This window comes from Pelophylax lessonae (genome assembly GCF_965119305.1).
Source record: "Pelophylax lessonae genome assembly, chromosome: 9".
In the NCBI taxonomy this organism is placed as follows: Eukaryota; Metazoa; Chordata; class Amphibia; order Anura; family Ranidae; genus Pelophylax; species Pelophylax lessonae.
The window spans coordinates 112,962,425-112,977,660 of record NC_138776.1 but is presented as its reverse complement, the minus strand read 5'-3'; the positions used below and the strand labels follow the sequence as shown (position 1 = coordinate 112,977,660).

The window sequence follows — 15,236 nt, the reverse complement described above, 5'->3', positions numbered from 1 at the left end:
GCAAAAATCGCTATACTTGCCTATTCTGCAGCCGATCCGGTCCAGTCCCAGGATCAGCTGTCAGCGGCGGCTTCAGTTCGGAGGCGGGTGCAGGAGAGGCAGCAACAACGGAATTCCCATTAGTAACTCTTAGGGGGATGTCACTTCCGAGCCATTTCACAGCAGATGTCGGTCCTCTCCTGCACACAGCTTCTGCCGCTGGAGACTGGGCTGGATAAGCATCAGAATAGGGAAGTACAGCATTTTTTTCTTTACAGGGCTAGATAGATTAGGTTTAGAATGTGGCAGAGAGCAGGTTTAGAGTTAGATAGATAGTTTTTGCCTGGATCTAAAATTTAAAAGCCAAGTTCACCTTTCAAAAAAGAAAAAAAAACACATACTTTTGTTTTTTTGTTTTTGTACTGGATCCTGCAAAGCATTGCATCCGCAATCAGCAGATCAAAGGTGCAATGTCTGGCTGCTGCAGTCCTCCCATATGGGCTCTCCGTTACAAAGCTCAGACGACTGGATGAACTACGAGCATGCTAAGTAGCAAGATCGCTGCCCATTCAAACTACAAGTACGCCTGCTGAAGTGGAACTGAGTTCTTTTTTTTCAATAACTGGAATCTTGAATGAATGAAACGGCTGTGTGGGAGGAGCCCTGCACAGCCGCGCTGTTTCAAAAAAATGACAGCGGGTGCGTGGAGAGGACCCCCCACCTGCTGTCTCAGAGGGGAGTGGGTGCATAGGAGTGTAACATGGTAAGGTGAACAGCTCACCTTAAATCAGGGTTGGGGGAAAAAAACCGAAACAGAGTAAAGCAGACATTTCTCCTAAAAAAAAAAATAAACAAACAACGCTGCTTCTCAATGCATTTCTTTTTTTCTACTTGCAAATGGAAGCCTGTTTTTACGGTCTCCTAAAGACGCAAAGCCAACTCATCAAATCTGCACAGAACAGCCAACGTCTGCATTAAAACCACACCATAAGTGTGAGATACTTAACTCAGAACTGTCAGCACATTGCAGGCACCTCTGGGTATATGCATTATTATTAGGTTCATATAGTATTTAAGAACCATAGGTGCCCAGAATGATAAGTTTTGATATACACTTACTCAGGGCTTGACAAATTTGCCTGAAATCTAGGAGCCAACTAAAAAAGTTAGGAGCCAGTTTTTTTTTAAACAACCAAGCTTTATTCAAAAAAAAAAAAAATGATACTAAATTTACACAAATACAACTAGAACCCCGCTCTCCTCTATAGGGCAATCGGATGGAAACAGACTGTTTCCATCCGATGCCATCTGATCCTATCCACAGGATGGATAGAAAATATAACCACCATCCGTCTGTTTTTGGCGGACAGGATCAGATGGCGGCAGATTACCGCTCCATAGAGGAGACTGAAGGGTCCAATCAGGTCTGCCTGAGAAACTGACAGGCGGACCTGATCAGACAGCCTGTGTGAAACGGGCCTTCAGCTGTGTGGCATGGCAGGCAGGGAGATTATTAAAAAATATATATATATTTTTTTATCATTGAAAAAGAAAAAAAATATTTTTTAAATAATTTAAAAAATAAATAAATAATAACCACACTCCCTGTCCACTTACCTTTAAGCAAAGGTAACTGGACAGGGAGATAAAGCCTGCAAAAACTTCCATCTCATCTCCTCTTGGGAAGGAGATGGGCAGGCATAGAGAACAGGCAGTGGAAAGAGTCATTAGTGACTGCTTGTGAAACTCCCGGCCACCACAAGAGGGCGCCAGTTCCCCGTTTGAAGCCTCTCTCTTCTCACAGAAGGCCAAAAAGCTGGGGGCCTCAATTTTCGGACGGCGCGGTAGTCCGTGCACTCGGGGAGGAGGTGGGGGCGCAAAAGGGACAGGACACCTCCTGCAGGGCACCCCAGGCGCCAGGTCGCTATTTCTAGTCGCCAATGCGACCTGGCGCCCGAGGTTTGTCGGGCCCTGCACTTACTTCCAACTTTAGGAGGCCAAAAACACCTGTCCCCTGAATGCACTTGGTTGCCCACAACAGTAAGGGTACTTCATGTATTGCATCAGTATTGCTGGTGAAAATTGATTGCGTTCATTCTGTTCGTATTTGAACGTACACACAAAAAAAAAAAAAAGTTATAGTATTGAGAATGCAGTTCTAATCTCTTAATATTCAAATTGCACGCACATAAAATAGTGGCCAACAACAGATTTCTGTATTTTTTTTCTTTATTGATTTATACGCAGAGCATGTTTGTTGTGCACCTGTGTGTACAGGCACATTAAAAACAATGGTCTGCATTTAGATTTTTAAAAAAAAAGCTCCTGTATGCCTCAGTGCAAGAGGCCTAAGGGAACAACAGTGAGGCTTAGGAACAGGAAAGGGAAAGAATCAGGCTGTCAGAAGGACAGTGTGTTCTTCTGAAAGACAGAGAATTGTTGGTACACACGATGAGAAAATCGTACAAATGTTTTTTTGTAGTTTTTTGCATGGTACTCATATCAAAATAGGAGTGCGCTAAATAAAGGATAAGTTCACCTTTCGTAACATGTTATACACAGAGTACTGAATAATGGGTAACTTGTTACAAACGGACCGGCCCCTGCACCTCCCTAATCGGACCGCTAGCGGGGGATCTTCTCGTACTATCCAGTACAACTTCCCGTGTGTGTGTCTACGTACCAGTATGTAACTGGAAATTATGTCATGTACGTGTGTCCCGTTTGCCATGCCTTCGGCTTTACCAATTTGAAGTGTGGTGGCATAATCTTGCTTTTGGATAACACTCATTTTCATTAATGTATCAAACGTTATTACAGTGCATACAAGGTTGTCAACATTACAATGAAAAAAAATAAAAATATTACAGAGTATAAATCTTCATAAGATCTGCAGATAATTACCAATTAGTACCAATAGGATGATCACTTCATTACTGCTATTAAACATTTTTATCCTGAAAACAATATTTTTTCCATAATTAGGAACATTTTCGTTGTAAAAGAATATTGTTTTCTTTGCCCGTTTTCCTTCTGAGTTGTTTTCACATTTCTGATCATGCGCATTCTTAATCACTCAATTTTGTACGGATGAATGCTGTACGGATTTAAATGAAAATTGGTCGGTCTGGTATTTTACGAGAAAATTTTGTGAGCATAAAGTGTTGTGATCAGCTCTCGAAAGCGGTGTACTAAGATTATCAGGTGTACCAGGTATAAGGGTAGATTTAGGCAGTCTTAGGCCTCTTTCACACAAGCGGACCGTCAGATCCGCCTGTCCGTTTTTTTTTGGCGGATCTGAACGGTCCCCCCATGCATTCCTATGGGGCATCGGATGTCAGCGGAAACATGTCCGCTGACATCCGACCCGATCTGATCCGTCAAATCTGGACGGATTGAAACCCTATTTTCCATCCGTCCAGTGGATCGGATGGGATTGGGTGAGAACGGACTGACGGTCCGTTGACATCCGATTTCCCCCATAGAGATGCATGGGGAACTGTCAGCTGTGTCTCCGCACACAGCGCGGAGACACAGCTGTCCTCCTGCTGCTCAGCGGGGGATCGGCGGCTCGATCCCCCACTGAGAAAAACGGACTCCGTCCAACGGACGGAGTGTGTGAAAGGAGCCTAAATCTCCCTTGCCTCTGAAGCCCGATTGGATCACGATCCAGAGGCTGAGAAAGCGATGCAACTCCTCACCGCCTGTTTAACCCCATTCTTGTTGGCAAACATTTGTATTTCATTGACCTGAATCACTACACGTTGGGTCAAATTTGCCACGGGCGAAAAGCTAAGCATTGCTGCTGTGGCATGTAAACACCCCCGTAGTGGTGGGCTTGAGCACGATATGGCCATATGGTGGGACCAAATCCCCATTTTTATTTATGGATTGTCTCCATATTTGATAGCCTTTTCTTTTGCATGTGTGCGCTATTCTTTTTTTAATATACATGTCGCTTGGTTCATAGCTGCACCGGCTTTAGATATACATGTTCAGGGTTTGCTCCCCCAATTTTTTGCTTGTTTATTATGTATTCGGTCTGACCAGACTTCTGAGGTTGAGCACCCCACCCCCCCACACACACCTGTACTCTATCAGTGTCCACTATCAAGTAGATATAGGAGGAGTCTCTTGTAGTGCATTAGCACATCTCTCCCAGCAAGGAGTGTTGTCTCCAAGGGTAAGAGAGGCTGGATTCATCCTTTTTTATGGATAGTGTAGGACCCACTGATAATGGGGTACTTTGACGTAGTGGTGGGCTTGAGCACGATATGGCCATATGGTGGGACCAAATCCCCATTTTTATTTATGGATTGTCTCCATATTTGAGTCATTTCTTTTGCATGTGTGCGCTATTCTTTTTTAATATACATGTCGCTTGGTTCATAGCTGCACCGGCTTTAGATATACATGTTCAGGGTTTGCTCCCCCAATTTTTTGCTTGTTTATTATGTAAACACCCCGTCTGCTTATATTTGGGGGGGGGGGGGGATTGAGGAGAGACAAAAATGTGGCTCAAGCACGCATTTTTGTCGCCTTCTTAACACAAATCTAAATTAGGCCTTACTGGCCACATCAGCAGGTGAAAATAAAGGAAAGAAAGCCTATCTGCTTTTGGATTTAATGCCACTTGAAGAACTTGACTGCAGTATTTTCTGCAACCTAGATGGTATATGTAACCTTCTTGCAGACACAATTCAATATAGAGCAAACATGGTTCTCCAAAGACTTCTATGTATTTGAGCCACTGAACTAAGCAAAAAAAGGCCTTCATCTCAAGTGACTAGTGAGAATCCAAACACATGCAGCCTTCTTTGGACACCCATGCAAAAGCTGCCTAAGGCCTCATGCACACTGACGAATAAAAATTTGCTGCTTTTTTTTCCCTGCCAGAACAGAATGCTTCTAGAGTTGCATTTTTTTGCACGTTTACGCAAGTACTGTGTTAGAAGCATATGAACATAATTCTTTCTACTAGCTAGAATATTAATTTTATTTATTCTAGTCACTAGCATTTATGTGCATATGCCTGCATTTGGGCACACATGGGCATAAATTACGCTGAAATAAATTCTCTGAACAAAGATTTGGGGCATTTTTAATGCCTCTGAACACTACTCTAAAATATGCCTGTAAATTACACAATGTAATTATGAACATTAGATACCCAAGAGCTGCCTTCAGGGGAATAAAGAAAATGCCTCACACCTCTAGAAGCACCATCTTTTCTGCCTGTGTGCATGAGGCCTACAGCAAAATGCGTACTATCCTATAAAAACCAGACTGCTCTTTACTAAATTCAGATCGAAAGATGCTAACAGCAGCACAGATTTTCCAAATATCTCTGGCTTTGATAGTTTCTATATCACTGACGGTAACAAAGCTTACAGCGAGTGAAGTCACAATCTATTATCAACATATTTGTTTCACATCAGTGACAAAGTATTGAAGCCAAAAGAATCAGCAAGACACCCAGGCACCTGCAAAATGAGGAGTCAGCAATGACAGCCAATGTATTTCCCTCAGTACACTTCCTCATCATTCCCTAAAATGTCCTTAGTATTCATTGTGCCTAAACGGAAAATTTCTGACCGGGGCTTTCCCAACAGCTGCTAAACAAAATGCTTAGTTTCCTTTCAGAAAATATTTAAAAATGTCCACTCTTCACTATGGGGAATTTCAAGCAGAAAAATAAGAAAATAAAAAAAGAATAGGTCTGTAAAGGCTCCGATTATCCAGGTAATCAGGGTAAAGAGAATGCCCCACTCAGTGAAACAGTAATAACAAATATATTAAGCTCATATCAAGACTTACATAAAAGCAAAAAGTGGAGCGCCATGAGCCGGCGTCCTTCCTAATTCACGTGTACCCGTTGTGGAAGCTGCCAGCAGCCTAAACCAATCCGGGGGCTGAATCAGAGTGTGGCTGCGGCAAACCGCATACCTCACAGAAGGACCGTGCGGCCGTAGACGAGGAATGGGCAGTTACCGTTTTCAGAGCATGCTCCAGGTAATGGTATAGCTAGTAGTAGACACATTCAACTGGACTTTCTGAAATGTTATAGGCGTTTTCTAACTAATCCAAGTTACTTTGGTTCTACCAACTGTCAGGAACGTACACCAGCATTTACATCCAACACAGGTACCACAGACACCTTGATCCAATCATGGAAAAGCAAATGTTATCAGGATGGGAAGTGTGAAAATTGTGGCTTCACCCTGTTCTAGTCCCATATTTCCCATCATTGGTGTTAGGAATACCGATTCCTTTACATTGTTGCAGCCACCCCCCCAATTGGTTCTTGTAGCCCTGCCTTTGGTTGTAAAATCTTGCCACACCCCCCCCAAAAGAAATAAATAACTTCAGCTTTACACTACCCACAAAATGTTTCCTACATGTACACTAACAGACACACTGTAGAAAGATTACACAACCCCTGCTCCCCTGCCACAAATTCTACAAAAACAGACATATGATTTCCATAAAAAGTGTTAACAGAAACACAATACAACCCTGCTGCTTATTACTATACATGAAGATGATGGAGATTTCCATCACAGCTGATAAACCTTTCCCTTGACAAAGCTATACTGACATACTGATCATCTGATTCCGGCAAATTCACAGGTATCGAACGCTCTATTATTAACAGCAAACCTAAAAACTTTAAATACGGCAATTTTTTTTTTTTTTTTTGCTGCGGTGATCTGACTTCCTGTTAGAGGGTGGCTACATTTGTTCTTCATAGTCCTATTATATGTCAGAGCATAGCCACCCTCTCTTGCTCGCTTCGGGATCGACTATGGGATGTAGAGTGTGCATAAAGAATGTCATGTGACCACAATCTACTTAGGCAGGCCACACACTGTTTGATTCATACTATATATGGGCAGGCTGAATGTACCAATGGATCGATCTATCAACTTGGGTACAACCAGCATGCCAGGTTTTACTTGCGACTATCGCTAGCGGCTGCTATAGTCGCTAGCAATAATTACTGTCTTCTCCCTGTGGGGACGGCTTATGTGTTGGATAGGAAAATTAAGGAAATTTCTTTCCTGAAACCCGTAAAACCTGGAAAAAGGAGGAATTTGGGAACTCATGGAGGAGGATACAAAGAAGCAAAAAAACACAGCAAGAAATAAGACAGAAAAAAAAAAAAAAAAAGAAGATTACAGGGCCATTAAGTAGTGAATGTTTATGTATTACTGGAGAAAAACTATATAGTTTAGTGTCACTTTAAATCATCTGGAACAAGGATTAGTCCACTAAAAACTGATTAACCACTTAAGGACCAGAAGACTTTACCCCCTTAATGACCAGACCATTTTTTGCGATACAGCACAGCGTTACTTTAACTGACAACTGCACAGTCGTGCAACGCTGTACTAAAATAAAATTGATGTCCTTTTTCCCCACAAATAGAGCTTTCTTTTGGTAGTATTTGATCACCCCTCCGGTTTTTATTTTTTGCGGTATAAACAAAAAAAATAGTGACAATTCTGGAAAAAAAACAATATATTTTACTTTCTGCTATAAAACACTACCAATAAAAAAAAAAATTTTTTGATCAATTTAGGCCAATATGTATTCTGCCACATATTTTTGGTAAAAAAAAAAAAAATCCAAGTGATATCCAAGTATATTGATTGGTTTGTGCAAAGGTTATCGTGTCTACAAACTAGGGAATAGATTAAGGTCATTTTTATTTTTTACTAGCAATATCAGCGATCAGCAATTTTTAGCGGGACTGCGAAATTGCTGCAGACAGATCGGACACCTAACACTTTTGACAGGACCAGTGACGCTAATACAGTAATCAGTGCTAAAAAAATGCACTGTTACTGTACTGACACTGGCAGGGAAGGAGTTAACACCAGGGGCGATCAAAAGGTTAAGTGTGTCCCTAGGGGGTGCTTTCTGTGTGATGAATGGACTCACTAGATGAACAGAGACCTGTGTTCCTAAATAGGAGGAACACGGGATCCATATGTTCATCTCTGACAGAACAGAGGTCTGCCTTGTTTACATCAGCAGACCGTAGTTCTGTCTCCGTGGGGAAGAGATTGCGGGTGGCCTGAGGACATCGCGTCCATCGGACCCGCTGATTGGCTCCCCCTCTGGCCAATTGGCTCGTGTGTGCGCCTCCGACAGCACGCGCGTCCCCACTATCTGTTACATGAAGTGGCGTACAGGTACGCCGTTTCGCGTGATGAAGCCAACCTGCCGCAGGTTCACTCTAGATCACTAGAGTGGAAAGCATTTATCTATAAATTTTGTAAAGTGCTGCGTTAACTGTTGGGGCTTTATAAATCCTATATAATGGGTCAAGTGTTTTCTACTTTTTAAAGAGACACTTTCTTCTTAGTCATTCAAAGCAAAGTGACAGCACATTTTTTTCAGCGTCAGCTGAACTGGAGATAGGAGCTGCAATAGAATGCTGGGAACAGGAGTATAACTTGGGTAGGGGGGGGGGGGGGGGGCTTTACAAATATACTGTCACCTTGCATTGGCAAGGTGACAGTATCTAAAATAGGCGCTTGAAACCATCTAACCGTTTCCTATATTTCCAGGAGGATTTTAAATTAAAAGTGGACTCCAGTCTTGGCACCCTTTTGCAAAAAAAACAATAGCTCCCCTGCCCCCCTCTAGCTAGTTGCGACAGTAATTTAAGAAAAAAAAAAAAGGGTAAACTAAATGCCTAATATATTTACCTAAATCTGTGGCCACATGTTGAACCAGAGTCCACATTGCTGCATGTAGGCTCCTGCTGTGGCACAGAGAAGTCATCAAGGGGCTGCAACAGCAGCAGTTGGTTGTAGGTTTGGACTGACGGCAGCACTGTATCAGCATTATAAACTAAGGGAAAAGGCACTGGCAAGAGACAGCAATGTCAGGCAATAAAAAAATAAATAAATGAAAAAGGGAAAAAATTAATTAAATTAATCCTGTCTCTAAATAAGACCGCCCACCCTCATACACCTAGGGGTTGATTTACTAAAACTGATGTACACAAAATCTGGTGCTCTGTATTGTAACCAGTCAGCTTCCAGGTTTTATTGTCAAAGCTTTACTGAACAAGCTGAAGTTCGAAGCGGATTGGTTACTATGCACAGCTACACCAGTTTTAGTAAATTTCTCCCCCGTCTGCAATACATTGCAGCCAGAGACATTACCTAAGACTTCTGGGTACGGGACGAACATGTGACCTTCTCTCTTCTGGGTACGGGAGGAACATGTGACCTTCTCTCTTCTGGGTACGGGATGAACATGTGACCTTCTCTCCTTTGACAGTGCTTGGGCCCTCAAAGACAACTGCTAGGCCTGACCACCCACAGACGACCAATGAAGTCAACACTGCTCTTGGTCCCTGACACCACTGCTTTCAGTACATGCCATGACAGATAAGAGGGGGGGAGGGAGGCAGGCATGGTGAGTATAAGGCGGTCAGGGGTGCCCCTTGGCATGGACAATGTCACATAGTCACTTTAGGCAATGCATAGCAGGCAATCACCACAGGGACCTAGAGCTGCACGATTCTGAATAAAATGAGAATCACAATTATTTTGCTACAAAAAAAAATAAAAAAATTTATGATCCTCAGCGTCACATCTTTCACATTATACAAAAAAAAAATTGGGCTAACTTTACTAATTTTTTTTTTTCATTGAAATGTATTTTATTTTTTATTGTGTTTGAAAGACCGCTGCGCAAACACAATGTGACATAAAATATTGCAACCACCACCATTTTATTCTCTAGGGTCTCTGCTAAAAATATGTACGTCTGGGGGTTCCAAGTCATTTTCTAGCAAAAAATACTTGTTTCCAAGTTAAAAATAACAAGATCCCAAGAGGGCAAGTTCCACTTTAAGGACTTGTTCCCTACTCCTCTTAAACAATTTGAACTTTTGAAGGGTGCAGGGGGTGGGGTTGGGGGAGCAGGTACCCGATTTTGACAGGTACCCACTTCCATTCCCAGCTTTTCTTGGCAACAGAAGTTCTCCTCCCCTGCAGTCTTCTGGGACACTGACAGGTCCCAGAAGTCTGCAGCCAATGCTCATGATGCGCAGCACAACTCGCGCATGCGCAGTGGGCACCTGGATGTGAAGTCGCAAGCTGTCAAAGCAGGGTGCCCATGGTGAAGATGCTGGGGACTAAAGACAGCGGGTGAGTTTGACTGGGGGGAGCTCACTGCTGGATCCTGGGGCAGGGAAGTGGCTTTTGTTTTTTTGGTGGCCCGTACGGCGATCGAAGAGTGGCAGTTTTTTTTACACTTTTTGTAGCTGCTAACTTATTTTTACCACAGGTGACTGGAACTCCTCCAAGTGGTTTAACTGACCTCATTTACAGAAATCCATTCCTTCTAAAAGAACAAAACAATACAGTGTTTCTCTTTACCTCCCAGCACTGAGCAATGTTGTGATAAACTTTGCAGGCTGTTTTTTTATTTTACCAGCTGTGAGCATAGAACTGCTCTGCACGGTTACATTAATGGAGGAATGCCGCATTAAGATCGCAAGGGGGGTGAATCAAGATCACGATTAATCGTGCAGCTCTACAGGGACCCTTATACCAAAAGGGGTCACCTGTAAAAGAAGAGCTTTCTACTTCACTTTTCAGCGGTTTGTGTACTGAAAATCAGCCAGATCTCCATTCTCCAGCAGCTGCAAGTATTCAACCCTCTGATCAGGTCAAATATTTGCTCACCCTGTTGGCCACTGTGGTGCCTTGTACTGGCTCATATATACTGTAGTGATATACAAGCCAGCAGGAGAAGCCACAGTGGCCTGAGGGAAAGCAATTCTACATGAAGGATGGATGAGTACAGGTTTGGTCCAAATATGGATATCACCGCCACCAAAACATTCCCTGCTCTGCAGCCTCCCATAACAAAGAGATGGGGATGCTCATTACATCACAAACCTAACATTAGCCACATTGTCCAAATATGGCCTACATTGGGTCAATCATGTAATGAGCTTCCCTGGATCTTTTTTTTACATGCAGCTTTAGTGTGGGGTGTCTTAGCAGCAGCAATTCTGAGATTGCTCTGAGCCTAAATATACCCAAATCCATAGCTAGTCAAGATTTGCTCCTCTTATACATGGACTATCTGAGTGCTAGCTACTATAATCTGTTTCCACTCTCTATAGATATGAAAAAATATCAGTCACACTCCGAACTTGGCTCCTCTTGCTGTATTTAGCAAAGTGACTCCATACATGTCTCCACCTGAAAACCAGCCTTCCTTAAAGAGGGATGGTTTGCGGGTGGAGACATGTTGTATGCAGTCACTTTGCTGACAATCCAAAAAAAAAAAAAAAGCACAGAGGAGCCAAGTTTGCAGTGCAGCTGATGTTTAACATCACATTCCAATCCTAATTTTGGTATAAACCTGTGCTCATTCCCTAGTCTACACATCTGGAAGTGTAGAAGGCTCTCATTGGCTGGAGAGCGATGATGCAGTGGCTTATCGCTACACAAGCTAGAGGATAGGTAAGTAAAGTTTCCTATCCAGGTTACTTCTATAAAAGTACCTCCTTGGTGATATGGTCCCTTTACCTAACCAGGTCTATGCACTCGTTCCGATCATTGTCAAGGGTTTGCTTGCCTTGTTGAATTGTTCTGGCATAGAATGTCATGGAGTGTGCAAGAGAAGGAGCGGGAACATCAGAAACTCTGAGGTGGGCAAAATGAATGCCAGAACATATGGTACAGGAACCTCTCCATTACGTCACAGCTTGTACAGGAAGTCTAGAGGGGAGTGTGTCCATCTGTCTCCATCACTCCAATGTCACTTCCAGGTGAAGCACCCCTTTACCTATTAGCCAATAGACTTCTAAGGGTATGCTGGGATATCTGCCACCAAGCCATCTCCTTTCAGTCCTGTTAAGTTGCAAGATGGGGCCTCAAGAATCAGACTGGTTTTTCCATACCATCCCACAGATGCTCGAATGGATTCAGATCTGGAGAATTTGGAGGCCAATTCAACACCACAAACTCATTGTTGTGTCGCTCAAACCATTTATGCAGTGTGGCAAGCCATATTTTCCTGCTGAAAGAGGCCACTGCCTTCAGAGAACTGTTTCCATGAAGGGGATTACTTGTTCAACAACAATGCTTAGGTAGGTGGTACTTGTCACAGTAACATCCGTATGAGCAGCAGGAGTCAAGGTTTCCAACAGAACATTGCCCAAAGCATCACACTGCCCACACCAGCTTGTCTTCTCCCCATACTGCATCCTGGTGCCATCTCTCCCCCAGGTAAGTGACACACGCCCCCGGCCATTCACTTGATGTAACAGAAAACACGATTCATAAGACCATGCTACCTTCTTCCATTGCGCCGAGGTCTGGTTCTGATGCTCATTTTAGGTGCTTTTGGCCGTGGACATGACACGGGTCAGTATGGACATCCTGACCAGTCTAAGGCTAAACATCACATACTCAAACTGTGATACCCATTTTTTCTGCTTTCAACACATCACCTTCAGGGACAACATGCACACTTGCTGCCTAATATAGCCCACTGACTTTCACATGCCATTGTAATGAGATAATCAATGTTATTTACTTTATCTGTCAGTGGTCAAAGTTATGGCTGATAAGGGTATTTACTGGAAGGTGTGCTGCACCCAGAAGAGACCATCTATAGACATCCATGGTCAGACAGGACATATTTCTCTTAAGCTGTGCTTGTACAAGGTGATCTCCTTCCCCTGAGAACACTTGGTGCCGGCAAAACCCACAAGCTCCCCCCGGCCAGCAGAGCTGGGCGTGACACCAGAGCTCCCCCTACGGGCAGAGCTGGGCGTGACACCAGAGCTCCCCCCGCCGGCAGAGCTGGGGCGTGACACCAGAGCTCCCCCCGCCAGCAGAGCTGGGGCGTGACACCAGAGCTCCCCCCGCCAGCAGAGCTGGGGCGTGACACCAGAGCTCCCCCCGCCAGCAGAGCTGGGGCGTGACACCAGAGCTCCCCCCGCCGGCAGAGCTGGGGCGTGACACCAGAGCCCCCCCCCCCCCACCGGCAGAGCTGGGCGTGACACCAGAGCTCCCTCCGCCGGCAGAGCTGGGTGTGACACCAGAGCTCCCTCCGCCGGCAGAGCTGGGTGTGACACCAGAGCTCCCTCCGCCGGCAGAGCTGGGTGTGACACCAGAGCTCCCTCTGCCGGCAGAGCTGGGGCGTGACACCAGAGCCCCCCCCCCCCCACCGGCAGAGCTGGGCGTGACACCAGAGCTCCCCCCCGCCGGCAGAGCTGGGCTTGACACCAGAGCTCCCCCCCGCCAGCAGAGCTGGGTGTGACACCAGAGCTCCCTCCGCCGGCAGAGCTGGGTGTGACACCAGAGCTCCCTCCGCCGGCAGAGCTGGGTGTGACACCAGAGCTCCCTCCGCCGGCAGAGCTGGGTGTGACACCAGAGCTCCCTCTGCCGGCAGAGCTGGGTGTGACACCAGAGCTCCCTCCTACGGGCAGAGCTGGGCGTGACACCAGAGCTCCCCCCTACGGGCAGAGCTGGGCGTGACACCAGAGCTCCCCCCTACGGGCAGAGCTGGGCGTGACACCAGAGCTCCCTCCTACGGGCAGAGCTGGGCGTGACACCAGAGCTCCCCCTACGGGCAGAGCTGGGCGTGACACCAGAGCTCCCCCTACGGGCAGAGCTGGGCGTGACACCAGAGCTCCCCCTACGGGCAGAGCTGGGCGTGACACCAGAGCTCCCCCTACGGGCAGAGCTGGGCGTGACACCAGAGCTCCCCCTACGGGCAGAGCTGGGCGTGACACCAGAGCTCCCCCTACGGGCAGAGCTGGGCGTGACACCAGAGCTCCCCCTACGGGCAGAGCTGGGCGTGACACCAGAGCTCCCCCTACGGGCAGAGCTGGGCGTGACACCAGAGCTCCCCCTACGGGCAGAGCTGGGCGTGACACCAGAGCTCCCCCTACGGGCAGAGCTGGGCGTGACACCAGAGCTCCCCCTACGGGCAGAGCTGGGCGTGACACCAGAGCTCCCCCTACGGGCAGAGCTGGGCGTGACACCAGAGCTCCCCCTACGGGCAGAGCTGGGCGTGACACCAGAGCTCCCCCTACAGGCAGAGCTGGGTGTGACACCAAAGCTCCCTCCTACAGGCAGAGCTGGGCGTGACACCAGAGCTCCCCCTACAGGCAGAGCTGGGCGTGACACCAGAGCTCCCTCTAATAGCAGTGATCTGATGGGAAGCCTGGACTCTACAGCATGGCAGGGTTGGGCTCCCATGTGTTGTGGAACTACATGTGTCAGCATGTCCCGGACGCTCCCTCCCAGCTGGCACTCTACAGGTGCCGCCCTGCTCCTCCCCCTCCCGTCCCCGGGGTGGCGCTATACTCACAATGGTGACGCTGGCTTTTCTCAGGTCGCGGTTCTCCTCCTGCAGCGCCTTGCACTTCAGCTTGTAGGTCTCCAGCTCGATCTTCAGGACTTTGTTCTCCTGCTGCAGAGAGGCCAGCCGGTTGGTGAGCTCCTCCAGGCGGAAGGGCGAGATGACGATCCCGGACTTGCTGGAAGAGGAGGAGGAGGAAGCCGAAGAAGACGTCTGCATGGCGGCTGAGCTGTTCCCGCCGCCTCCGTCTGTGTCACTCTCGCTGGCACTGTCCGCCATGGCTGCGACTGGCTTGGGCAATGGAGAAGGAGGGAGGAGGCAAAGGGGACACAGGCGGCGGCACCACACACAGCACACCCGCCCTCTGGGAGAGTACACTGCACTGCGCAAACTCTGCAATACACCACCGAGTCCAGACAAGAGGGTGATCCGATCTCATCCCCAACAACGCCGCTTATTCACAGCGGCCCCTACAGGGCACCTGGCATAGTACATCTAAACCCCACTACGAAAGACAACACTTTCTTTCATGTTGGAAATAGCAAGGGAGAGTTATAATACCTGACAGCTTTATTTTGGCCATCTGTGTCCTATTGGGGAAATTTCCCTTCACTTCCTGTCTCATAGACAAAAGAGGAAGTGAGAGCAAATCTCCCCCAAAGTGAGGCAGTTCCTGGTTGTCACCAAATCTAGTGTCCTCCTTGGACACCTCCATCTCCACCTCTATTCCTTTTCTGGGGAGATCCCAAAACGTGGGAATTTTTGGTTCACTTTGGGTGATAACAGTAAACAGGAGAAATAGAGAGAGAGAGAATTTCCCCTCTCGCAGACATCAATAAAAACCAGACAGGGGTTCTAATTAGTGGTGCACTAAAAACCAAAATTCTGGACCGAATCCAAGA

General features: G+C 46.4%; 1 protein-coding gene across 1 annotated transcript in view; it reads right to left on the bottom strand.

The window, feature by feature from the left end:
• The window catches only part of CCDC6 (coiled-coil domain containing 6), a 98,049-nt gene extending 83,316 nt beyond the window's left edge, over positions 1–14,733 (bottom strand). Inside the window, exon 1 of the mRNA XM_082268492.1 lies at positions 14,344–14,733. Within this exon, the coding sequence (XP_082124618.1) occupies positions 14,344–14,613 (270 nt within the window). The 5' untranslated portion in view covers positions 14,614–14,733. The remainder of the gene's footprint in view (positions 1–14,343) is intronic.
• Between the last annotated feature and the right edge of the window lie 503 nt (positions 14,734–15,236).